This window comes from Oratosquilla oratoria, chromosome 19, assembly GCF_046742065.1.
Source record: "Oratosquilla oratoria isolate Oo_2021 chromosome 19, ASM4674206v1, whole genome shotgun sequence".
In the NCBI taxonomy this organism is placed as follows: Eukaryota; Metazoa; Arthropoda; class Malacostraca; order Stomatopoda; family Squillidae; genus Oratosquilla; species Oratosquilla oratoria.
In genome coordinates, this window is record NC_134795.1 from 19,497,146 (window position 1) to 19,524,824 (window position 27,679).

The 27,679-nt window shown below is 39.0% G+C and overlaps 1 protein-coding gene across 1 annotated transcript; it reads right to left on the reverse strand.

Moving 5' to 3' along the window:
- Positions 1–27,679, reverse strand: LOC143035770 (dihydrolipoyllysine-residue succinyltransferase component of 2-oxoglutarate dehydrogenase complex, mitochondrial). The gene is made up of 10 exons (XM_076202707.1): positions 27,551–27,679; positions 20,678–20,699; positions 12,454–12,499; positions 11,867–11,937; positions 5,106–5,236; positions 3,082–3,450; positions 2,213–2,364; positions 1,713–1,911; positions 1,255–1,506; positions 1–464 (listed from the first exon to the last, which is right to left on the reverse strand). Exons 1-10 carry the CDS (start codon positions 27,611–27,613, stop codon positions 330–332), a joined length of 1,440 nt encoding a protein of 479 aa, XP_076058822.1. The 5' UTR covers positions 27,614–27,679; the 3' UTR covers positions 1–329.

Below are 27,679 nucleotides of genomic sequence, written 5' to 3' on the forward strand. Positions count from 1 at the left end.
TATATATATATACATACGCACACACACATATATTCAGAGAGAGAGAGAAAGAGGGGGGAGGGGTAGATGCTGGGAACCACTGCTTTCAAATCAAAGAATTCCCTTGAGTTGTTTACATTTAAAACTGCTGATATGAGAGACCCACTACTCTTCAAACTACACTTATACACTTCCCAGTACGAAGCCCTCAGTGGTACCCGTGGCAGTCTTTGGCATCGACGAGACCACTGACATCAACCAGAATCCCTGGTGCCAATTTTGGGTGTTCCTTGTACCAACATAAGTCCCTACAGTTTTAAATTACAGCACCCGGTCCCACGTACTATTGCTTACAGCCCACACAACATAGTCCGTGGGTCCTCCACTGCTGACTTGATCTTCCGCAAGCAGGTCACCGCTTCCCTGCCGTCAACCAGCCGGTGATCATACGTAAGGGCGACATACATCATTGGCCGAATCACAATCTGGAAATGTGAGCGTGACAACGAGTGTTAGCGAAGGAGGGAGAGAAGTTATTATTTTCATTTCTAGGAGAGAATACACTAGCATGGGTGAATGACCAAATCAAGACCCCCCTCCCCCTCCCCCTCCATGCGCATACATTTATGTACCACAGTGGGAAGCATTTTTCCATTTATACTGGCTGCTATCAGGTTATTCTATTCCTCTTCCTCAGTCCAAGGAGCCAAATGGTTACAAGCTTCTGATTAATCCCTTCCATACTGGGTCATTCTGAATACTTCCAGGTTCCTTCTTTCATTCCAGTAGTGAAGAGGTTAAGGAGTTTGACCATGATGCAAGCTATTGGTCACTTGGTGGTACAACTTGGTTTTAAGTATAGTTTGCTCAGTTACATTCTATGATCTGATATCAGTCCAATGTTTGCATGGAAAAGTTGCCCACAGCCACCACGTGGACTGGTAAAAGGGTTCAGGAAATTGAATTCTCGCTTTCCTTTTAGTTCTCTTCAAGCTGGCCTCTGTTGTTTGATAGATACAACCTACACATACCTACCAAAGACTTTCCCCATTCTAAGTGGGTGGCCATGTCAAAGGACACAATATGCCTGTTTCATACCCCTACCACCTCAGCACCTTGTGGATGAAGGATCCTATTTTTTTTTCCCCCCCACTAAAAATACAATTTTATGAAGTATTGCACTTTCTAAAGACTAATGTACCTCAGTCATGTTTGTATGAATTGACACTGTAAATGTATCATTCCGTATCAATCAAATTCCAAATTGGTACTAACCTGTCCATTCCTGACCACCGGGCGTTCGAAGATTCCATGCATACCAAGTATGGCACTCTGTGGCGGATTGATGATCGGAGTGCCAAACAAGGAACCAAAGACACCACCGTTACTAATGGTGAAGGTGCCACCGTCCATGTCTTCAACGGCCAAGCTACCCGTTCGAGCTTTTTCGCCCAGACCCATGATGGCCCGCTCGACGTCCAAGTAGTTCATTGCTTCTACGTTACGAATCACAGGCACAACCAAGCCCTGAAGAAGGTTTATCAAATTATTTACTACACACAAAGGCTTTATCTCCCTTATATGGTGGATGATAGAGTTACATACTTTTTGAGACTTGAGACTTCTTCCATGTAATCTACGAACAAGTCACCACAATGCACATTGCACACACATTCTGGTGACAGTCGACATATACAAAAATTAAACTCGGTATATCTACCACCTATACATACCTTTGGAGTGGCCACAGCAACTGAAATATCAACATAGTCCCTATAGACGATCTCGTTGTTATCAATCACTGCATTCACGACAGGCTGCTGAACCAGTGCATAGGCCGAAGCTTTGACAAAGGCAGACATGAAGCCAAGCTTTATGCCGTGCTTCTTTAAGAAGGCATCTCCCACACTCTTACGAAGCTCCATAACATTGCTGGAAAAGAAAAATTTCTGTAGTGTGAATCTGAACCTGAAGCAGTTTCTTTTTTTTCTTTCTAAATTTGGGCATGGGAGTTGTTGGTACTCCTACGTTGCTTTTTCTAACAGGAAATACAATAAAATTAAGAGGTTGGTAAGACAGTTTAAATATCATTTGAGAGTGAGAGACAAAGAGAGAGATGGAAGGGAGTGAGTGAGAAGGGGAGATGAAGAAAGGGTGGAAGATGGAAAAAAAAAAAGGGTGGAAGGTGGAAAAAAAAAAAAAAAAGATAGATAGGAGAAAGAGCCATACTTACGACATGTCTACTTCATTGAAGGTGGTAAGCATAGCATTTGTATTCTGTGCATCTTTCAGGCGTTGAGCAATGCGCAGCCTCATCCGTGACATCTTGACTCTCTGTTCTGATCGAGTCCCAGTTATTTCCTTTGAATAATCCTCTGGTGGTAGCTGAGGACAAAACAACACATGGGTAATAAAATGTGAATACCACACACAACTTGACCCAAGTTAATGTAACCTAAACTCACCTACCTTACCCTCTGAGAGAGAGAGAGAGACAGAGAGAGAGACAGAGAGAGAGACAGAGACAGAGACAGAGACAGAGACAGAGAGACAGAGACAGAGAGAGAGAGAGAGAGAGAGAGAGAGAGAGACAGAGAGAGAGACAGAGAGAGAGACAGAGAGAGAGACAGAGACAGAGACAGAGACAGAGACAGAGACAGAGAGAGAGAGAGAGAGAGAGAGAGAGAGAGAGAGAGAGAGAGAGAGAGAGAGAGGAGAGAGAGAGAGAGAGACTAGACTATACCATACCATATTTTATGGATTGCAAGAAGCTGCATCTTGGAAGATGTACCCTAATATTGGAAATACTTGTAACAGCCAAGTACTAAGGTTACATAATATAAAAGACCAAATTAAATAGCTACTTTAGCTAACATCATAGAGTAACGACTCAACATACAAATCCATGTCCCTATTAGTCAAGCCAATTAGGTGACCGTCCAAGCTCACTTGAGCCTGGGTGTTGCCTTACACTACAACATTTGTCTTCAAAGACACAAAAGTGATTCTTCTGGGTATTTTAGAAGAAAAAGTGCATCTTGTAAACCATAAAATACAGTCATTTGGTTTCCATCTACATCAAGAGTGGAAAACCAAACTCACCTTAACTTGTGCTTGCTCAATGAAGGATGCATGCTTGATTGCTGCCACTGGAATGGATGTCATTGGCCCTGCAGCAGGAGGTTTGGCCGGAGGAGGTGTGGTAGGAATGGGTCCGGCAGCAGCTGCAGCAGCAGGAGGTGGTGGTGGTGGAGGAGCTGCCGCAGCAGGAGCTGGAGCTGCAGGTGCAGGAGCTGGGGCAGCAGGTTCTGCAGCAGGTGGTGGAGGTGCAGCTGCTTCCTTGGGTGCCTCAGCACCTGCAGCACCAGCTTCAATCTTGAAAAGTTTCATTCCTGGCGTGACGGTGCCGCCATCTTCGATAAGGAGTTCCTTGATGACACCAGCACATGGAGCATTCACAGGCACTGATGTCTGTAAACAAACAACTGTATCAGAAACTAGATAAAGATGTACCTTTGAAGGCTTTGTACATTCACTGCAAGTAAAACGTTCCATTGGTTGGCAACTAGACCCTGGATTGTCTCTCTACATTCATCTACCTATATACCAAGTGTGTCTTCCCTCTTATAAGGGAAGTAGCCAGCCAAGGCATGTTCCCAACCCACCCATCCCACTCCCATTTGTTTCTCTTTTATCTCAGCTCTTGAGGATGAAGGGTCATCCTAGTTTCTTGCCCACTGCCTGGGTCAGAAACAATGTACCAAGACACAGCAGATTCACAGCAGTGTCCCATTGCTTAATCTACTTAAATGAGCAACAAGATGAGCAAATTTGAGTGTAATGGTTTGATTATATTTTCCAGAGGAGGAGGAGGAGGAGGAGGAGGAGGAGGAGGAGGAGGAGGAGGAGGAGGAGAAACTTTTGTTGACATACATATACCAACAAATTTTCCCCTTTACAAAGGAGGTAGCCAAAAGTCAAAGGCATAAATCCACTCCCACCCACTTCATCCCCACATACTCCACTCCTATTCCCCACCCCTCCCTCCCTCCCTCTTTTCTTGGCTTCTCCAGGATCACAGGTTATCCCTGCTCAGAAGACCTGGATGGTGGACACTGGATACAGAGTCCACCTGGCTAGACTGTGGTGCAGCTACCATTAAGCCCTTCTAAGCCACCAGTATGGTTGTTGTTGTTGTTGTCGTTCCCTAGACTGTCTGTCCGAGCAGTCCCGTCTCCCCAAGGAAGGCCACAGCCGAAACTGGGTTTTCCCACAAATCCTTTATAGAGTGTATGTTGTGTTGTTTGCGTGCATGATTGTGTATAATGCAGTCTTCCATTATGTGTTGTATGGTATGGGGTGAAGTGTTACATCCTGGGCAGCTGTTCACAACACGGTCGTCCAGCCTCTTCTGGTAGCTTAGAAGTGCTGGGTGGTGACCGCATCGCAGTCTGGCCAAGTGGACTCTGTCCTTTCGTGGGAGAGAGGATTCAGAAGGGTGGATATCAGGGGGTCTGGCATGCAGCAGTGTGTTGTCTTTCAGTGTGTTAATGGAGCGGTGAGTGATATGATTATGAATATGTTTCCGGAGGCTGGTGTTTGGTGGTTGTGGAGGAAGAGAAGAGAGTATCTGTGCGTAATAAAGGTCTTTGGGTGTAGTTTTAATGTTTCTTGGTGTGTGTGGGTGTTCTGCTATGTAGTGTAGCGGGTGTGATGTGTTTGTGGTGGCTGCAGCAAGTGTTTGTGTGCCTCTCATGTCGAGGTATGGTTCATGGTTCTGCATGCAAGTTATGCATTACCTCGTACCTCATTTATGAATCCTCAAAGAACTTTGTCATACAATAATTACCAAAGTTTCCCCTAATTGAATTTCAACTTAAGACAGGTCTTGGATTAAATCTGGTGATAGTTTTAACCCAAGACAATTTCTTCTTCCTCCATTTAATTAAACTTAGCAGAAAACTTTTTGAATGATGTTGAATTGTTGGTTTGTAATTGTAAGATTTATTTTTTTTCCCCATCATTTTCTAATTTGTTTTTCCATGTTAATCATAAACTTCTACTTCAACGGCATAGGGTCATTTTCTATAATCTCTGCGATAAAATAATATACTACTAATCCCTACCTTATCAGTCTCAATTTCACAGATGGTCTCATCTTCTGCCACGGAATCGCCTGCAGCTTTAATCCACCTCACGTCACCCTCTGACACAGACTCAGCGAAGGCAGGAACTTCAACCACACGCACATCAGCATCTGGACGTGAAAACAGAAATAAAAACATGAACACTAAATGCACAAATAAAAACCAAATGAACACATGAAGATAAATAAAATAAAATAAAGACAAGAAAATAAATATCACATATATGGAGGGGAAAGACCAAGAATGAAATGGACAAATGGGGTGATGGGGGCCTTGGGTACAAGGGGAATGTCTGTTGAGCAGGGAAGGAAGAGGGCAAGAGATAATCAGGAGACCTCTTCTATCAGTGCAATCTATCCCTTTAAGTGACCTAAACACTGTAGTCGTGTCATCTCTTTCTCTTCGATCTTTCAAAGTTGGCAGACCCAATACTTTTAGTCTTTCCTCTTATGGTTTATCTGCTAGGCTGGGGACCAGTTTGGTTGCTGTCCTTTGTATTTTCTCGATCTTGCTTATATCCTTCACTCTGTGTGGGGACCATACTATTGATGCATATTCCAGTCTTGGAAATATCAGATTTGATGAGTTTTTTCATCATCTCTTCATCCATATAATAGAACATTACTTTAATTTTCTGCACTAGTCAGTCCTTGTCTTCAATATATATATATATATATATATATATATATATATATATATATATATATATATAAATAAATAAATAAAAAAATGCAGGCAGGCAAAAAAGTACTTGCCTAAATTTTCTCCGTGACTGCTACACGAGCACTTTTTTCATACTGTTGGAATTGAATCATGACACACTAAACAGAGATGTCTTTTTAATTTATGTGAATATTACGGGAGACCTACCTGTCTTCTTAATAATAAGTGGGATATTAAATTGTTTCTATTTTATGCAGTAGTCTTGTCTTTGTTGTTTATTACTTACCCTTAAACTTTACCATGTTGTATCTAATACTCATTATGTACGAGGCAATCTTGCTGGCGGGGTCAGAGGCTGTTGCCATTTTACATGAGAATTAGCTTACTTATAACCTCATTTCCTGGGTCTTCCTCCTACTGTCATATCTCAAGCTGCATCTTACACAAGCCTAAACAGTAAAGCCCTGGAATGAGGTAGGCTTAATCTATGAATATACCGCAATCCTTGGTTTCATTCTGTGGTAAACATCGTCATTGGGGCATGCGAAATTTGAACTTAAATTTTTCATAGGTGCGTGCTTTTTAGTGCTCCTCATTTTGAATTTAGGTGCGTTATGGTGTGGGCGTGAAAATGCATGCCTTAAAAGACAAGCCCTGAGTAGTCCATATGTCTCTCCTACTGCTAATATGTCTGTCAGGTGACAGGTTGTAATGTGTTCTTTTTTGTAACGTGTTTGCTTCCCAAGGAATACTTTAAGGATCGCTTTTTGCCACTATTGCCCATTTCCAGTACTTTGCATTTTTTGGCATTGAACTTCATTTCCTGTTCTTGACTCCATGCAAAAATAGTATCAAGGTCTTTTTTTTATTTTTTCTTGTTCAATATTTTACCATCCTCATTTTTCACTCTTCTCATGTTTTTTTTTGCATTATCTGTAAACATGTTAGCATGGCTTGTTGTTCCTTCCATCATGTCATTAACAAAGATAACAAACATTACTGGTGTAAACACTGAACCTTGTGGAACTCCACTCATTATTGCTCTCCTGGTTGACATCTTGTCCTTAAATACCGTCTTCATGTATCTTTTCATAAGTCTTTAATCCATTCTAACAGTTTGCCTCTCAGTCCTCCAATACACTCCAACTTCCACATAAGCTGACTGTGAGGCACTTTATCAAATGCCTTCTACAGGTCCAGGTACATGCAGTCCACCCAGCCCTCTCTCTCTTGCAGCACATCAATCACTCTCAAGTAAAAGCTTAAAAGGTTCGACACACATGACCTTACAGATCTGAAGCCAAACTGACGATCTGTCAGAATGTTCATCTTTTCAAGATGTTTGGTCCATTCATCTTTCACGATCCTTTCACATAATTTCACTGTTGTGCTGGTTAGTGATACTGGCCTATAATTTAATGGTGTTTCCTGGTTTCCACCTTTGTGAATTGGAACCACATTTGCCCTTTACCAATCAAGTGGCACAATGCCTTCTCTCTATGGACATGTAACAAGGCTGTAGATCTTGTCAGCTAGTTGTTCCCTACATTCTTTCAATATCTAGTTTGAGATCCTGTCAGGTCCTGAGGCTTTAGTCACATCTAAGGATCCCAGGAGAGTGAGCATTTCCCTCACTTCTATATCTATATCTGCTAAACCTGGTTTTTTGCTTCCCATGCTTTTCTCCAAAAAGTTGTGCTCTTTTGTGAAGACCAATTGGAAACCTTCATTATTTCTATCTGGGCCAAGGCCTCTTCAAAGACCTCATCATCTACTATCAACTTGGTGATTTCTTCCCTGCGTCTCAATTTACCATTCATGAACCTGTAAAACAGTTTTGGTTCATCTTTGCTTTTTTTCTACTACACTTCTTTCAAAATTTCTTTCTTCCTCCCTGCGAATTCTGGTATGGTCATTCCTAGCTTGTTTGTAAGCTTTTTGTTTTATCGCTTCTTTTCTTTCTCCATTTTCCCCAAGTCACATCCCTGGCTTTTTTTCTTTTTTTAATCTCACATTTTTTGTAAATGTCCAGATTTCCCATTTCTTCCTTATTCCTGTAGTATTCATGAATTCCTCCCAGTTTGTTTCTTCAGAGAATTTTCTCAACCCTAAGTAATCTGTTTTCATAAAATTGAGTCTCTCTTGCCTGTGTGATTCATTCCTTGGCTCTATTTCCACATGCTCCAGCAGAAATTCAATTGTAACATGGTAATATTTTCCCTATTGGGCAAAAGCAGTTTAAGGAGCTGATGCCTGGCTCTTTGATTAGTTACAGATCTAATCTTGTGAATGTGTTATCTCCTCTTACCTGGGTCACTTCCTTTACCCACTTGGTCACTGTGTTCCCTGATGCTATATTTAAAGGTATTTCCCCAGGAATCTGCTTTGTCACCTGCTTCCCATTCCTCCCAGCTGATGTCACCACAATTAAAATCTCCAATAAGAACTATGTTACTACTTTGTTCAATATTTTTCTTTAGGAAAAAAAGAGTTGAATCCTTTAACATTTCTTGATAATCAATTTCATCTCAAGCTCTTGTCTTGCGGGGGGAACACATGCCACCATGAAGTCTCTTTTATTGAGTCCTTTAGTATTGATCTTTAGATGAGCTGCTTCAGCCCTGGCTTCACTCAGATTTGCTTCTTCCACCTTGATGTCATTTCTCACCACAAACATTACTCCTCCACCAGGCTGATATCACAACAAGGCAGAACAGCCGTTAACCTGCATCGCTGGGGCTACAAAGACTCCCCAATGTGCCCATCTTGTCATAACTCACCCCAAGATACAGACCATCTCGTACTGACCTGCCCAATAACAGCAGTGCCTGGGGGTTACCAGACTATCTACGAAGCAAATCAAACATTCATATACTGGCTAGCAAATACAAAGTTGGAGGTGTAAGAAAGCCATACGATACTACTCCTCCACCCTTTTTATCTTCTTTGTCTCTTCTCCAGGAGGTGTATGTGTTGTTCCCTAACTGTACATCAAAATATTTTGGGAGTTTAGTCTCTACAAGACATGGACAGGATGCAGGGATGACCCGTCATCCAGGAGGTGCCAAGATAGGAGGGAGGGAGGAGGGTGGAGGGGAGGGTGGAGGGGAGTGGAATATATGGGAAATGAAATGGGTGGGAGTGATTTCTATGCCTTTTTCTTTTTGGCTACCCCCCGTGTAAGGGTGAAAAAGCCTGTGGTATATGTATGTATGTATGTCTCTACTAGACACAATATATCAGGCTCATTTATCTTTAACCCCTTGAATATGATGATGCCTACATAGGTGTCATGAGGTGAGAGCGAGTATATGATGCCAGCATTGGCTTCCTGATTATATTTATTTTGTAGTTGTAGCTGAGTGACCCTCTTATTTTGTTAACAGGCTTGATCACTTTTTCAGTGGTTATAAATAGTCTGGGTGAAAGAGAATGAGTATAACAGCTGTAACTTTATATTTTATAATGTGCATGTTGTGATGCAACATTGTATGTCAGGCAGCTAAAGTGGAACTATACAGGCACTCCTCCAGTCCTCCAACACTCTACCCTCTCTTAAACAAACATTAAATAACCTCACCAGCCAGTCCACCATCACTGTACTTCCTTTTTTTTTTTAGACATTCTGCATGACACCCATCCAACCCAGGTGCCTTACCTGCTCTCATCATCTTAACAACTGCCTTCACCTCATCTTTCCTTATTTCTCCTCCATTTTCCTCATTCATCACAGTCATTTTCTTAGCGCTTCCCACTGCAACTACCTTTCCCTCCCTATCCTCCTTCACATTTACCAAACTCCCAAAAATACTCTGCCCATCTTCCTCTTACTATCTTCTCTTCTATTATCATCTCTCCATCTGCACCTTTTACATTTTCTTCTCTACTTGATTCACCTCCTCTTCCTCTCTTATTTTCCTTCCAAAACATCTTTCTATTACTTTCAAAATTTTGTCATACTCTTACCCTATTTCACACCTGCTCTCCTCTTTGCCTTCTTTATCTTATGCTTTACTTCTCTTTTCTTTAAACTTCTCATACGATTCTCTCATCCTATTTTGTAACCAATATGTGAATGCTCATTTTTTCTTCTACAACCTTCTTTGCTTCATCATCCCACCACTCACTACCCTTCCCTATATTCCCTCCCATCCTCCTTGTTCCACACACCATCTTTGCACACCTTGCGAATCCTTGAAACATCCCCATTCCTCCTCCACTCCTAGTTCTACTCTATCCCTCACTTCCTCCCACTCTCTCAACTTCTTTTTGTACTCCTTTTCTTTCTCATTTAAGCTGTTCACTTTAAGCACCTCCCTACCTTCTGTCTTCTCTTTTTCCATCTATCCTCCACTCTCAACTTACCTTCCACCAAAAAATGATCTGATATTCCCCAACTCTCTCCCCTTAGAATATATCTTTAACTCTTCCTACTATTCTCTTTGTTATCACTACATAGTCCATTAACAGTCTACCTACCACCCTTCCATCCACCACCCTCTCCCATGTGTACTTATGCTTGAATTTCTTCCTAAACACTGTATTTAATATCATCAACTCTCTAGACACATTTCCACCATCAACTCTCAATTAAAAAAAATTCCTGGAACTCCACACCTCCCAACCACTCTGTCTATTGGTTCATTTCCTACCCTAGCATTAAGGTCTCCCAAAAGTGTAATGAGAAATGGGAATGGATGCTAGGAGGAGATTCTATGAAGGAGTGATTGTGCCAACAGCACTGTATGGGGCATAAACATGGAACATGGGAGAGGAAGAGAGGAATTTAAATGTGTTTGTGATGAAATGCTTGAGAAGTATGATAGGGGTTACTAGGCTGGATAGATAAATGAGACACTGAGGAGGAGAGCGGGGGTGGAAAGGGAGTTGGGAGATAGGGTTGATGAAAGATTATTGGGATGGGTTGGACATATGGAAAGAATGAGTGAAGAGAGATTAGCAAAAGACGTGTGGAAGGTAGAGGTGGAAGGAGTGACCATGGATGAGATGGATGGATGGGGTAAAGGAGGCATTGGGAAGGGGAATGTCTGTTGAGGAAGGAAGGGGGAAGACAGAAGATAGGGGTGAGTGAAGTATGGTTGTGTATGGATGATGCTGTGATGCGTGGGAGTGGGTCAGGGATGGGGGGGCAAGGGAGTATGTGTGGGATTTCTCCCCATCTTCTCTATTTCTGAATGAGGTGATGGAGAGGGAGGGTGAGTCATCAATTAAATGAAGCAGCCTTGCTGTGGATGTACTGTCTTGCTACATTGCTTCTGACCCAGGGCAGTGGGCAAAATGCAGGGATGACCTGTCATCCAGGAGGAGCCAAGATAAAAGGGAGGGAGGGGTGGTGAATGGGAGTGGAGTATGTGGGGATGTAATGGGTGGGAGTGGATTTTATGCCCTTGTTTTTGGGTACCTCCCTTGTAAAGGGGAAAAATCTGTCGGTATATGTATTTTCTATACTATATTGATTAGTTTTTCTGATGGTCTTACCTTTTTGGGTATAAAGCCTTCAAAATCATTCATTATTAGTGAAGATATAGCAATGAAAGTCAATGGTTTGTGATGTCAGCAAAAGTAGAAATAAAATTTGATCTTTTTTCTATCGTGAGCAATTTCAGAGACGAAGGCCACAATTTTTCTTCCCTCCTTCTTCAAAAGTTGAGATCAGCGATGTTTTGGCTTTACTGTGACCCTGAATAGCCTTGTTTTCCTATCTATTCAATTTGCAAACTATTTTAATCTAGCCTTGCTTGATAGGCAAAGCTAGTGCACTGATTTGCATCACAGTCATTGCATCATGACAAAGATCACTTTCTTTCCTCCCTGACTCTATCCTAAAGTTGGAACCAACAATATTTTGCCCCTGTTGTGACCCTGAAATAGTGTTGCTTCCCCCTGCTAACTCAAATTACTAAATATTTCACTTTGTGCAGTGTCTGTGTAATGCACCATGAGAATCGGACAGGGCACAAACATACATAGTGCTTATGTATGAAACCTACCTGTTTGACCTTTTCTGTGTTTGTTGAGTTAAATATTAGCACTCTTTACATGTATTTCAAACTTACATAACTGAACTGCAGTGCGGAAAGTCCTCGCCGATGTAATCTGGTGTTCATACTGCCACTTGCTTCCACATCTGCAATTACAATTGAATCTATGAGGGCAATAACATTTACCTAACTCATGCTCTAAAACACAATGATAAAAATACAGTCAATAACTAGTGTGACAATATTCTGATAACCTATTGTTGTCATTTTCAGTCTGGTTTAAGTTCCTTGACATTTTCACATACAACTGTGATACAACATATGTATAAAAGTAACCACCCAACATGAATTATGAGAGACAGTAGTGTGGTACAAACCAGAATGTTGACATTAGTGGGGGAAGACTAAATACTACACTTAAACAATGACTGAAGAGTTGTCTCCAAATAAGGGGAAAAATTGAAAATAAAATTCTCGTAAAATAAAACAGCGGGCATTCACGCCTGATTCTGTTCACACAAAGATATCAACTACTGGGTACAGTTAACCCTTATTCAAAAATTCAAATATAAAGTCAGCATCTTAAAAAATGCTGATGTAAACCAACAATGTAAATTAAAGAAGGATGAAAAGAAAATTACAATCTTTCAGGATCTACTTACAGAGCAGAGGAGGATGTGCTCTGGTGACTGGCTGCTACTGACACACCTAAAGAAAGAGGTAGTGAAGGGTCAGCAACGTTAATGCTTAAAAAATATCTATAATAAAGAAAAAATTAAATACTAATAGTAATAATAATAATATATAACTACATTAATATACATGAAAAAAAATTCAAGGCATATGATAGGAAATCTAAAGTAAAAAGTTATTTTACACCTAAGGCTCAGTGATCTAAGAATGAAAAAAGAAGTAAATCATTCTGAAAAGAAAAAAATATACATAATAATAATAAATAAATACAAAAAAATCCATAAAAAATCAATTTACTATTTAAAAATCATGTAACTCTTTAGCTGCAGGGATGACAAAACTTACTCTTCTGGCTCTACACCACACTTGATTCCTACCATTACCATGGCAGAGGGCCAAAGCTATACATAGAATGTCATGACACTAGCCACCACAACAGATAAAAGAAGTTATGTAACATTCAGCAGATATTGATGTCGATGAATTTTTTTTTCCAAACTAAGAAAAAATATATTAATAATAATCAAATAAATAAATAAATCCACATGAGTATTCTAGACCTGATTTTACTTGGACAACAATATGAAAGCCACACGTACAAAATTCCCAAAGAACCCCACTTCTATTGTATCTTTCCTTCCACAATGAAATTTCAAAATAAAAGCTACCATAACTGAAGTAATACCCATACATCAGACCGTACACAAGCTCTTAACTCTCAGAGAAGTAAAACTTTCCATACATATGCATTAATTCTTGGAACAGTTTAGAAGCTAATATTGCCCAAGCTAAATTCCTAAGCGACTTCAAAGCTATGATAGTTTGAGAATAAGAAACAGGATTTCATGAGTACAACTCTTTTCCTGTACATAACAATTACATAAAACCACATACCAGAGGGCCTTTTCTCCTTATAACAGTGGATGGTTCAGTCAAGCATATTCCTCCAAATTCTTCACATGCAACCACCATGCAAACGACACAAACACTTCATTCTCCAGTGCACTAGACCTCCACTCTCACTCACCCTCTCCCAACAACAAAACACTGAATGACTTCAGGCAGAACAGGTGGCCAAGGCCAGGTACCTAGGAGCCATGGATGTCCTCAATAAAATCTCTTTACTATCCCTCTAATCTCAGTCCTATCGAACATAAATTAAACCCATTCAACTGTCCTTTACTGCAGACAATTGTAAAACAAGTACATTTACAAAAAAATTAAACAGAACATCTTTCAATATAACTCTTTAGCATTGTAGGATACATTCTGTATGAAGTAGAGACACAGACACACACACACACACTAGGTGTGACTAGTTACGAAAAAATAAAATTGGAGAGTAGGAGACATGACCCAACAAGTGTTGTTCCTTTCCTGTACACTACAACTTTGTAAATACATTAGGAAAATACATTACAAAAATACACACACATACTGGCCAGGGAATATATATATACACAAATATATATATATATATATAGGTATACATACACACACACACATATGTATATATAACATATATTTAGAAAAGAAAAAACCTGTGTAACAACCTACACCACCCTAGTTCTTTCCTTTTTTTTTCCCCCCCTATTTACTTATAAACACATTTCCAGTGGGTCCTTCAAGACATCCATACCCTAAGCATATTGGGCTATCTACCACTGGAGGCTCAGTATTTTATATAGCCCTTGTAATAACTTGAAAACTTAAAGACTGTATACCCTCATTGATGTTGTGCACATCAAATGGACTAGTGAACATGAAACTGCCTACCTCTATCTTCTCGCCTCCAGATGTTGACCCCCTAATCTGTTTGGTCAAATTCCCTCAATGGGTGAAGCCTTAAACTTAAAATACTAGTGTCACATGTGACACACAAATGATCTTCACCCTATGCATTGAACACTTCACAAATAGGCAAATAAGAAAGTGAACTGGCTCAACAGTTACAGGCACACAAAAATAAATAAATACACCATTGATCACTAGACTATAAACAACTCATACCTACACTTAACTACATATACACAATATGTTCAAAAAACAAGAAAACAAAACATCTCAACAATCAATATAAAATAAAATGTTAAGAATAACTGCTGCACTAAAAACACAAATATTATATCAACAATGTAAAAATCCTTCCTGCAGAGCAGTACATGAGGCTGATTGGTACAGTCTACACCCCTTAAACCTTCCAATACCTTACGCTACGAGTATGTCATATTAGCATAGCCCACCAGGGAAGAAAAAAAAAAAATAAATAAATAAAATAAAATAAAATAAAATAAAATAAATAAATCAACTCCCGATTTCTTCAATAACTTACCCCAGTACCCTGCAATATATCTATACAAAAACAAATTCAAACAGAATCTGATCACAGAACAAGTTATCCACAACAGACCACCAATTTAAGGGGACAACCAAGGATCAGATGGGTGGATGGGGTGAAAAGGGTATTGAGCAAGAGGATAATGCCTCTTGAGCAAGGAGGGGAGGCTGCAAGAAATAGGGGTTGAGTAGAGAATGGCTGTGTATAGATGATACTGTGATGCAAGGAAGGGAGGGGCAGGGGATGGGGGAGGTAGGGAGTGGTCATCTATGAATGATATTTTGACGCAGCCCAAAGCGATTTCTCTCCGTCTTCTCTTTTTCTGTATGAAGACATGGAGAAGGGGGGTCAGTGATTAAGTGAAGTGGCTTTGCTGTGGATGTGCTGTGTTTTCTTGCACTGCTTCTGACCCAGGGTAGTAGGTGGGATACATGGATGACCTGTCATCCATGAGGAGCTAAAATGAGAGGGAGGAAAGGGTGTTGGGTGGGAGTGGGTAATTGCCTTTTGACTTATCTATTACTATTGTAAGGGGTGAAAGCCCTTGGAATATAGAAGATCTATCGTCCCTGGAAATCACTCAAAAGACAAGAAAGAGTTGCAGTAGCATGTCTAGGTCTAGACCACCAACCCACATAAAAATAGTGCTGACATAGAATTACATACATATACCAAAGGAATTTTTCCCCCCTTACAAGGGGACGTAGAATTGGCCTGGCAATAAACCCCAATTGCCCTAAATGCAACCACCACACAAAAGCTTTCATGGCCCTACAAAAACAAAAATCTCTTTACTGAGCAATGTATGAGCTGGCCTAGTGGCTGTTGCTGGCTTCCTATGGGTCACAAATGCAAGAGAACTGTGACACCAAACTGATATTCCATTCTTCTCTATGTTGCCTTTATACATCTCCCTTATCTTTTGAACCCTCTGTTCCCTTTAAGGAAAAGGTCAAAAACACATCCAGCACTAGTATGAAAATATACACGAAGGTATGCATGCACACACACACACACACAAAATAACAAGGAGTAGGAAGGCAATACAAGAAAAGAAAATTAGTACAAATAGGAGAGAACAGTTGTATCTAAGAGAGGTAATCAGAAGATGGTCCCTAAAAGACCATGTGGGGAAAAACTAAAGAAAACAAGGAAAGGGTTTGTTTTTCAATAGAGAATATATTCCTCAAGCTTGTCGGTAAAGTTCACAAACATGCTATAAATGTGTATGTGTATATACATGTTTGTTTATATATATATATATATATATATATATATATATAATATATATACACACACACACACACACATAGGGTGTTTGGGATCAATTTTATCATTTTTTATCTTCTGTCATTTCAGAACTATTTGAAGGATGTAATAGCAGTAAAGTGCAACGGATAGGTGATCCTGTGTACATTTGGTGGATGCGAGAGCTCGAGAGCATGGACGACTGGAAAGCACCAGAATATTGGAAGAGAGTGACCTTCATCATGAGGATTTGCACTGGATTAAAAAATTCAGAAATCTTAGCTGCAGCTCAGTGCTCCTTGAATACCGTGAAGGCCATGAGATGTGAGCTGGAGAATTGCAATGGAGATGTGGAAGCAGTGGCCAGCAGGAAGAATCATAGCAGGAGTTCTGACTCTGTCCAGACCTTGGTGAGAGAGATGGGCGTTGGAGTGGTAACTATGAAGAAAATGCTGAATGAGAATCTTTGCTACTCCTCATACAAGAGGTGCAAGGGCCAACTACTCCCTGCCAAGGCCCAAGAGAGCCTTACAAAAGCCAAGAAGCTCCTCAACAAGGTCAAACACCCAGTTGAGCTGGGGATGCTCTGGTTCTTCTCAGATGAGAACTTCTGCCAGGACCAGTTGCACAATGCACAGGACAATAGGTGGCAGGGGCTAGCCTACAGTCTGCACGAAGTCCTGCGCTTCATGAAGACCAAGTTCCCTCAAACTATGATGGTCTTTGGGTGTGTTTCCAGCAAAGGCTATGTCATGCTGCCCCACATCTTTGAAGAAGGATTCAGACTCACTTCAATCCCAACATCTGGCCCCCTAACTCACCTGACTGCCACCCCATGGACTATTATGTGTGGGGTGCAGTTGAAAAAGACACCAATCGTACTGCCTGCAACACCGATGACAAGCTGATTGCCAGGATCAAACTGGTGTTCAGGCGTCTCTCAAAGGACACCGTGAAGGTTGCATGTTCAGGTCCCACATGGAGGCTGTGGTGGAGGCTCAGGGTGGATTTTTTGAGTGAGCTGTTTTTGGCAAAAGATCCTCTAAGAGATGCACTTTGAATTTTGAGAATACATTAATTTTTGGCCAAGATATGGCATTTTTCTTTCCTTTTTGAATGTGTCAAATTTATCCTGAACACCCTGTATATATACAGTATATATATATAAATATATATATACTCATTGTGTAAATGGGCAGGAGTTTTTCTCTCAAGCATACTTCATTGACGTGAATGGCAAGCTTGTTATGACAAAGCTTCTTGTCATATTTTTCTCTTAGAATAATCTTGCCTTCTGTAAGCAGTAACCTTAATATATTTCCATATGTCATGCTGTGGAATAGTAAACAATTTGGAAAAGCCAGAACGCGTTTTCACACCTCTTGGTGCTTCCTCAGTGGGAGGTAAAAATCTATGGGCTGGGCTGGTGTGTGTGGATTATATATGGTACAGGCTGTGGGATTTTGTCTGGACGTCATTGGTTGGCATCGCCAAAGCTCCATGTTGTCCTGTTGGTTAGAGGGTGGCATGTATCCGTGTTCTTTGTCTGGTTTTCATTGGGGAATGATCTTATCACACTTGGTAGGATTCTTAAGTCCTCGAGTTGGGTATTCATTCCCGGGGATAGATCCTTAATGTACAAAGCTTATTTGGGTAATCGTCGTGGGTCTTTGTTGTAATCTATAATCTCCATATTCTGTGTTAGGTCTTCTCTTTTTAACTTTGCTTGATGGACTTTGCTATGATAATTTTTAGGTGCTCCTGAGTTTAGATGGTATGACAGATGACGCAAGAGCCTCATGGTGGTCATGCTGATATAGGTAGTAGGATGGGTTGCAGAGTCCCCATGTTTGCATGTGTACCTATATACAACATGAGATTTTTGAAGCTCATCGACGATCTGCCTGGTGTTGTTCCTTAGGAGTCGGTTCGAGGTTTTTTTGTTTTGGTAGTAAAAAATAAAATTAATTTTGGAGCTTGATTCAGTGGGCTTGATGTTTCTCATTTTATGATTTGTTGCATCACTCTCTCATCCTCCTTGTATGCAGTGGAGAAGGATTTGTAGTATATGTTGATAACATTCTGCGCTGGATTGTCTGCTACATTTGCTGGTTTAACCCCTACCATACGGTGACGCCTACGCAGGCGTCATGAGGAGCAAGTGGGTATACGAGGATGCCGATGTCGGCGTCTTGATTATATTTATTGTAGTCGTACCTGTGTGACCCACATACTCTGTAAACTGGCTTCATCATATTTTCTATGGTTATCAAAATTCACGGGTGAAAGAGAACGAGCGATAGAGCAATGACTTTATTTTTATAATGCGAGTATTATGACGCAACATCGCACGTCTGGCAGCTAATGCTGCCAGATGTGCGATGTGGCCCGTATTGAAGGGGTTAACATCCTCGTACCAGTTTTCCATTATTTTCTTGGTCAAGTTCCTTCTTTTGCACACCTTCCCAAACTCCTTCACTAACTTCCTTAATCCCTCCTCTCATCCTGCCACAAGTGCAGTGTTGTCAGCAAACAACAACTGGCTCATCTCCCTTTCTACTCCATTTTTTTTTTAACCATCTCCAATCCCTGGTCATTTAACCTCGAGTTTACCTCTTGCACCACCCCATCCATATATAAATTGAACAGTCAAGGTGACAACGCAGGATGGCAGCAAATTGGAAGAGAGTATTAAAGAAGAGAGACTGGAGGAAGTGAACAGCTTTACATACTTGGGTGTAAATGTGGTGGAAAAGGGAGGATTGGAGGTGGAGGTAGAATGTAGATTGAGAGAAGCATGGAATTCCCTTATGGGATTAAAATATGTAACGAGAAATAGTTATTTAGGAATGGATGCTAAAAGGATATTGTATGAAGGAGTGATTGTGCTGACACCACTCTATGGGGCAGAAATGTAGAATATAAGAGAGGAAGAGTTCAAATGTGTTTGTGATGAAATGCCTGAGACATAGCGATTACTTGGCTGGATAGAGTGAGAAACATGGAAGTGAGGAGGAGAGTGGGGGGGAGGTGAAAAGACAGTTGAGAGCTAGTGTTGATAAAAGAGTATTGGGATGGTTTGGAAACATGAAAAGAATAAGTAAAGACTAGTAAAAGAGGTGTGGAAGGCAGAGATGGAAGAAATGAACATAAGGAGGTGACCAAGGATGAGACAGATGGAATGGGTAAAAGGGGCATTGGGAAAGGGGGGAATGTCTGCTGAGGAAGGAAGGGAGAAGACAGAAGATAGGGGTGAATGGAGAATGGCTGTGTATGGATGATGCTATGATGCATGGAAGGGAGTGGGTGGAGGATGGAGGGTTAGGGAGTATGTGTGAGTGATATTTTGACACAGCCTGAAGGGATTTCTCCATCTCCTCTTTTCCTTCATGAGGGGACAGTGAGGGGAGTTGCCAATTAAGTAAAGCAGCCTTGCTGTGGATGTACTGTGTCGTGCTATATTGCTTCTGACCCAGGGCAGTGCGCGACATGCAGGGATGACCCATCATCCAGGAGCCAAGAAAAGAGGATGGGAGGGGTGGTAAATAGGAGTGGAGTATGTGGGGATGAAATGGGTGGGAATGGATTTATGCCTTTGACTTTGGCTATCCCTTGTAAGGGGGAAAAAGCCATTGGTATATGTATATTATATATATATATATATATATAATATATATATATGAATACATACACACATCAAAAGAGATACTTAGAGAAAGTAATCTTGACTGACAATCAATCTGGATCTAGAAGTCTTGTGTAACCAACTTGCTAAGCTTTCTTTCAAGAGTGGTTGATATACTGAATGAGAGGGATTGTGTACACCTGGCTTTGAATATGGTTTTTCAGTAAGGTGCCACATTAATGATTAATAAATTAGAAAACAGAGATAGCCTTAAAGGGAGTGCACTGGACACAGTAAAGGGATATGTATATGTATATGTGTGTGTGTGTGTGTATATATATATATATATAAATAAAAAGAGAGTGAGAGAATGTGACTAGCGGAGTATATATATATATATATATATATAAAAAGAGAGAGTGAGAGAATGTGACTAGCGGAGTACCACAGGGATGAAAGATCAACATGTCATAGTAAAATCTTCAATATAGCAAGACTGTTTAAAAGTTGTTAAGATATGGAGCTGTCCACATGCATAGATATGTTTGACAAGCTGGTAAAATGTAATCTAGACCAACAACTCAAATCAATTTAATGCAAAATTTGATTAGTTGAAGCAATTCCAACTGCTTGTATTACAACTAGGTATATCAACACAGAATTGATTTAATAAAGAAAAGAGGAGAGAGAGAGGCACAGATGAAATGACAAAAAATCAATAAACAAATAAACAAGAATAATACAAGAGCCACAAGTGAATATACATAAAAGGTGCCAAGTATGTCCTGAGCTCTCATCCAAAAGGGTAGTAAATGTGAATCAAATGTTAAACATGTGATCCATGACCATGGTGAATCACATACATACATACACATACATCCTTCCCTAAGGGGGGGGGCCCCCCCTTTCAGTCCCATATCCTGCTGTATGCGACCCCACACCTAAATTTTATCCTTCACAACGTATAAAAGAAAAAACTCACACCGGGACGAACTCCTGAGCACCTGAAATAAGAAAGAAAATATCATTCAGTGTTTATCAACAAATATCTATAAAAAAAAATGCCGAGGGCTTTCAGAAACTAATTAGGGAAAACAAGCACAAATCTTTACTCCCTTATAAAAATAAACTTTACATATCCAAATGAAATCTATGTATTCCTAGTTATCATCTTAAAACTTATCTACCTGATAATTTATTTTTCCAATAAGAACTAAACCTTTACTTAAATGACAACACATACAATACCATGGCATGCTATCACTTCTGCATGTTGGTTACACATGCATACCTGCCAACTAAATAAAAGCATACTAAAAACTTTCTACACACAGAATGTAATGCCAAATATCATCTGGTTCCATTACTCCAGTCTCCTAAAAGGTACAACTTTGAGGTCTCCATTTTATGTTATTATTGTTATTATTATGATCATCTTCAATGACAGTTCACAACATTCTATCCTTGTTCTATCTACGAATATATACCAAGGGGTTCTTCCCCCTAATAAGGGAAGTAGCCAAGTCAAAGGCATACACAACCTTCCACCCTCCACCCTTGTTTCCCTCTCTCCTCTTAGCTCCTCGTGGATGAAGGGTCATCCCTGTCTCCTGCCCATTCCCTGGGTCAGAAGCAATGCAGCAAGGCACAACACCTCCACAGCAAGGCCACTTACACTTTTTCAATATCACTATACTGAAACAAGACAAAAGTGTGACTGATGCACAAATTTCATCATTCCACAATATGCATAGAACAACAATAATTAGCCTTGAATTTTACCAACTGGAAACACCAAGCTCCTTAGTGTCCACAAACAGTCCTTGGTCTCTCCCACAAATGAAACTTTGGGCAGTTGTCTATGTTGTATTACTGTGGGACAGTTTCTATGTCACAGGCTAAAAGTAATAATAGGGAGAGCAGTCATGAGCTGTTGGCTCACCAAGGGGGGGGGGGATATAAATGGAGGTTAGGGTGGCAACGTGATTTGAACCTGGGCAGAAGGGCAATAATTCTCTCCGTTGTCCATATAGCAGGACCATCACTAGCAGGTACCTTTCTTCAATATAAACCCAATATGCTGGGAGCCAGTTTTTCATAAATCCAAATTATTATTATATGTGCATTTTCTCTCTCATAGGAAGCAGACAATCAGTTTGGTTTCATAAATGGTAGATTATGTATGCTGAACCTGTTAGGTTGAGTGGTTGATGTCCTGCAAGTGAGGAAGGGTTGAGAGACTGTGTGCATTTTGATCTTGAGAAAGTGTTTGACATGATACCTCATAATGATTAGTAACCATGTACTTGAGGAATGGTTTGTTAACTTCAAATACAGGCTGTGAGCACCACTGTGAGGTGCAAAGCTACAGTCCACCGGTTATTTTCATAAATAACTGGAAATTGGATATGTATGTAAGGTCTAACAATTAGAAAACTCACAGCTCTATAATGGCTGGTAACAGTTCTAAGGCCCTTCCCACATATCTCTGGGAAGAATCTTTAGACTAGTGTCTGCGTTGTATAAAGTGTGGCTCTCCCTACGTCACTAGCTGAAAATGGTCAGAGTAGGGTAATAGTTGCATTATCACTTCTCCAAGTGTGAAAAGATGCAAGAAATACAGTTTAAATTAATAGAGAGAGGTATCTTGGCCCAGTCTGGAGATGAAAAGAGCGTCTTGATGAAGGAGAAGGGATTGTCAGGTTTTGAAAATGGGCAGCTTTACTGTCCATCGTAACAGACCACCAGATGCAGTACTCACCGCTGGTCCCACCCAAGAACCAAGAGACATAACCAAGGCCACAAACATTTAACTGCAACCATTCTTATGTTGACATCCTAAGAAAATATACAAGCTACACCACCTAAATGGAGAACTCATGTAGACCAAACACATATCAAGACAGTACCAGAGAAAACCGAGAACACTTATAAACATCAGATATTCGACAACAGGGCTTACAAAGAATATCAACAAAGGCTGTTTTTCAACTGACAACAAGCTTCCATTTCATCAAAATAAAATTATAAGCTAAACACAAGCCTCTTAAAATAACTTTTCCTGCCCTTAGAAATATACAAATTAAAAGTACAGACAACAGGGCTTATCATGAACATCAACAAAGGCTGTTCGTTTTTAAACTGACAATAAGCTTCCATCTCATCAAAATAAAACTAAAGCTAAACATAAGCCTCTTATAATAATTTCCCCCCCTCAGAAATGTACAAATTAACAGTACAGGTAGTTCTCTCCATAAGCTATAAAATTCAATATCTACAATATGAATGAGGCATGAATACTATTTCAAATGTACTGTACACCATAATAAAAGTGCTTCTGGTGTATGTATATATATATATATATTATATATATATATACATATATATATATAAACATATATATATATATACATATATATATATACACACATATATATATATATATTATATATATATATACATATATATATATATACATATATATATATATACATATATATATATACACACATATATATTGGAATTATACTGGATATTTCAAAATTACATATCCACATTTGAGAGAATTATCTGTATATGAAAAACCCCATCAAACATAATTACATGCTTCTCAGTCATTACAACCACCATATTGAGTAGATTGGAGCATGCAACACCTTCACTTTCTTGTGCAACTTATATTAGGACTTCCAAAAATCTTTTCACAGAGCATGACATTTTCATAAAAATCTAAATTGAGAAAAGTTTAAATAATTCATACTTAAGAAAAACAACACTGTATTGAAACACATCGCGACTTCATCATGCAAGATACCTCTAGAATGCTATGATTGATTGTAGTTCATTTCTTCCTGATTCCTTAAATGAGAAGTTATAAGTTACAGATATCTTTTGTTTCCAATGCTAAAAAAAAAAGAATTAAAGAAAAATCAATGGAATTTCACTCATATAAAACATTTTTTTTTCATGAATAACTTACAAATTCAGGGTGGCCCTTCTTATTACAATATAATTTATGTAAATGCATTTTTTCACTTAAATTTATACAAATGACATTAAATGGCCACTACTTTTGAGGGGTCCAAATTTATGTTTGATTCCAACGTACAGCACTGGTAGAGGTCCAACTATCTAAATAACTAAGGAACCATACCAAATAATTGGACCTCCTAGCTACACACCAATATGATACAGAGACATGGCACGAGTCTTACATTACATGAAATCAATTCAATGCTGTTATATGCAAAATCTTTTTACTAATAATTACTGTATAACCTTGTCCAGAAAATAATAAACGTAATAATTGGTGAGCTCTGAAGTTCATGTAGATGAAATATTATCAAGTGTGCAGGTAAAATTGAAACAACTAGCTAAAGGAAACGGACAATGTTTAACAAGACAATGGGAGGAAGTGAAGTAACTTAAAGAAAATAAGAAGAGTATAGCTACATTGTATCTAAAACATGAAATGCAATATATAGGACAATAATTACTGATCAGTGCTCTTGTTTTAATGTGGAAGCAATATGCTAAATCTGTGCTCATGAAAGAGATATGATGGAGGAGAGGTGTCGGCTGAGTACATTTGGAGAAGTGAAAAACACTTAACTAAAAGTTGTGAGGTACTAGCCGACGTGAGGATGACAGAGTATGGAAAATGGAACAAAATTAGAGAAGATTCTGTTGCCTTATGTTAAAAGAATAGAGGAAGACAGACAAAAACAAGATGTAATCGCAAGACCTGTGGAAACAATGAAAGTCGTTACTTAGAAGAAAAGAGATTAAAATCCCACTGCTGATGCAATGGTAATTGTGGGTAAAACATCAGTGCCAGTTGTGAATGGGCAACAGCTAGTTGAAGCTATTTGGATTCATTTGAACATGGTTCGATAGGTATACAATCATAGCCAGGCCTGCGGACATAACATCACCATAACTATCAGGATATTTACCATAAACAATATATGTTCTCCAGTTTTCAACAACACCTCAGCCAAACAATAATGTTGGAACATATCTACATCTCTAACAAATACAAAAATAAAAATAATCCCAACCAATACTTAGCAAAAACTATCCTATACTGATTACTCTAACCAAAACAATAGAACAGCAACTGCCCACTTTTCCATGAATACTGCAGTACAGTGAAAACAGTCACTTCAACTATGTCTCTACTGGTATACAGCTCCTCAGTCTCCTTCTGGAAGAAGGTTCTACTGTGCCTACGGCACCTAACAATTTATTATTTCTTTGCTCATTAATAGTGAAAGTGAGAAATTCTATATAACAAAGATAAACAACTAGCTGTGTAAAGGCTATCATGACTATTCACTGGATGGTGGAAGACCATCCTTACATAGTTTTTTGAAGGTCGCCAGTCAAGTTCAATTAGCTCATGGAGAAACTATCCTAAAATAAGAAGAATAAAGTACCACTGAAGGTCTCACAATTTCCAATCTTGGCATTTATTTTCCACCCTCCCAATCATCCTTCTCAGGAGGGTCTTTTTTCCATAGCCATGATCTAAATTTTTACACATTATTTACAAACTTAACAGTAGTACTTCTCCAGCAAAAATACTTTATTATCAATTTTCAGTACTTTTTTTAAAGTGCACACCTACATGATACAGCATTAGAAAAGTAATAATCTTGTAAATTATAATACATTAATGTAATATATGTTTTTCTTGGCAGAAATCAACATCACAAAAAGTTGCCGACAGCAATACACAAATGAACTGAACCACGGCGACTCCTTAAACCATTTTGTTTTGATAAATTCGGAGGTCGCAGATGATGACGACCCTGATTATCTCTAGAATTATGGGTACACCATTACTAAATACAGGTTGGTATTTTTTTTAAGAAGTGCACACCTACATGATATAGCAATAGAAAATTAGATATTCATTTTGCAAATTATAATACATCTACATAATATATATTTTTTGGGGCGGATATCAATAACGGAAAACGCTGTTAAAAGCTATACACAAACAAACAGTTGCAGTGACTCTTGAGCCACCATCTTTGTTTTGATAGATTCAGAGGTCAAAGATGACTATGACCCTGATTTCTGTCAAGAAAAATATATATCACATTAATGATTACAATTTACAAAATTAATATCTAATTTTCTAAAGCTATATCACATATGTGTATGCTTTTAATAACTTGTCTATTTTTCTTAAAATCATTTTCACTTTCATATTTTTTTTCCAACTATCTATATATCAACCTGACTATTGTTTTGAAAAACCATAGTACATTCTGTTCGTAATTTTTGCTATTTATTCTCAATATACTAGACAACCGATACCATTTGTCATGTGTTTACTGCAGTCTTTAATTGTACAGTTTTATATTTTTCTATTAGTTTTTTATTAAGAAAGCAATTGATTGTGGATCTTCTACATTTATGCTCAAGTTTATGCTCACTGCTCAATTTCTGGCACTACAACCAATAAGCTGACATTCAAAATGATCAAAGACACCATTGGTGTCAAATGCCTTACTTTATCTATATCAGGTATATAACAAGTCACATTGATTGATTTCTACCTCAGGTATATAACAAGTCACATTGATCTTTAAATAATGCAATACATCCTTAGTCTGTATTTTTCTGAGCTTCTCAAGATCTGACAGCCTTTGTTTTTTGGTTTAAACATGTTTGAAAATATGAACTGTACCATCGAACATCTAGCAAAGAATTATAAATTTTTAGAGTTCATGGAATGGAGACGATTGGACGACAACCCATGTGGTGTTAAAATTTCCACCCTCCTGGGATCTATGTATCATTCTCTGGCCACATAATAGGTAATTCAATGCCAATACAATTCTAAAACTACACACTAATTCAAGGTATAATTTTCAAGATATAAAATTCTTCGGGCTGCCCCTCTCCCATTCTTATTGAAACTTGCCACTTTGATGTAATATGTCAGCCAACCAGATGCATTAACCAGTCTACATTTAGTGAAACTTTGAGCCAATAATAATCATTAGTCTAATGTCAGTTTAGCATGCATTATTATCTGGAGATGTAACTGATGTTTGTCTAACACTTCCATTGTCAATTATGGACCACATACTCATGAGTCATTAGCAACATTGTACTTTTTCATACCTCAAATTAACAGTCCTCCTTTCTTGTTTCAAAATTCACCCACTAAAGTCTATATAGTCTAAGTATTTATGTATATGCAAATCAAATTAAATAAATCAAATAGACAATAATACAGTACACTTCAAAAACACCAAGGTATTTCTTCCATATCCTTTATATTCTGCAATAATAGTTCTATACTGCTGGATGATAACCCATAATCACCCTCAAATTTAAAATTAAACCACCATATAAAATAACACATACAATTTGATAGGGCAGGTTAGTAATTTAGGGTACAAGACCCACAAAAATCATGCAAAAGTGTCGTTTCATACAGGTAAGAACTGGCTGGGTCTAAGTAGTTGTGCAAGATCTCTAGCAAATAAGAATCCCTAATTTAGATTTCCATGGTAAGATATCTACACTGAACCTTCATAACGAGGTTCGCCCTTCGACAGATTTTCGTTTATGTTAACATTGAATATCACTACATTTATATCCCTGTAAATGCTGTGGAAATCAACTACGTTCTCTAATTGTTTAAAAATATTCGGATAGTTATGTACCATTTAAAATCGAACATCTTTGCATGTTGCAAACAAATACCGGGAAACTTTCATCAGCTGATCCAATGACGTCACATAACAACATCAGACAATCATGCTTTCTTAGGCTTTGCTATTTGTTAATGCTTTATAATATACAAGAGACTATGCTTAATTTATCAATGTACCTGTAGTTGGGCCTGGGTCGGAAAACGACCCCAATATTTGCTCGCATTTCTAAGGCCAAACATGGCTGCTAAAAGAGTACCGTCGGCTGTCCTGGGGAAAGAAATGTCGACTTAATGGCACAGGAAAAT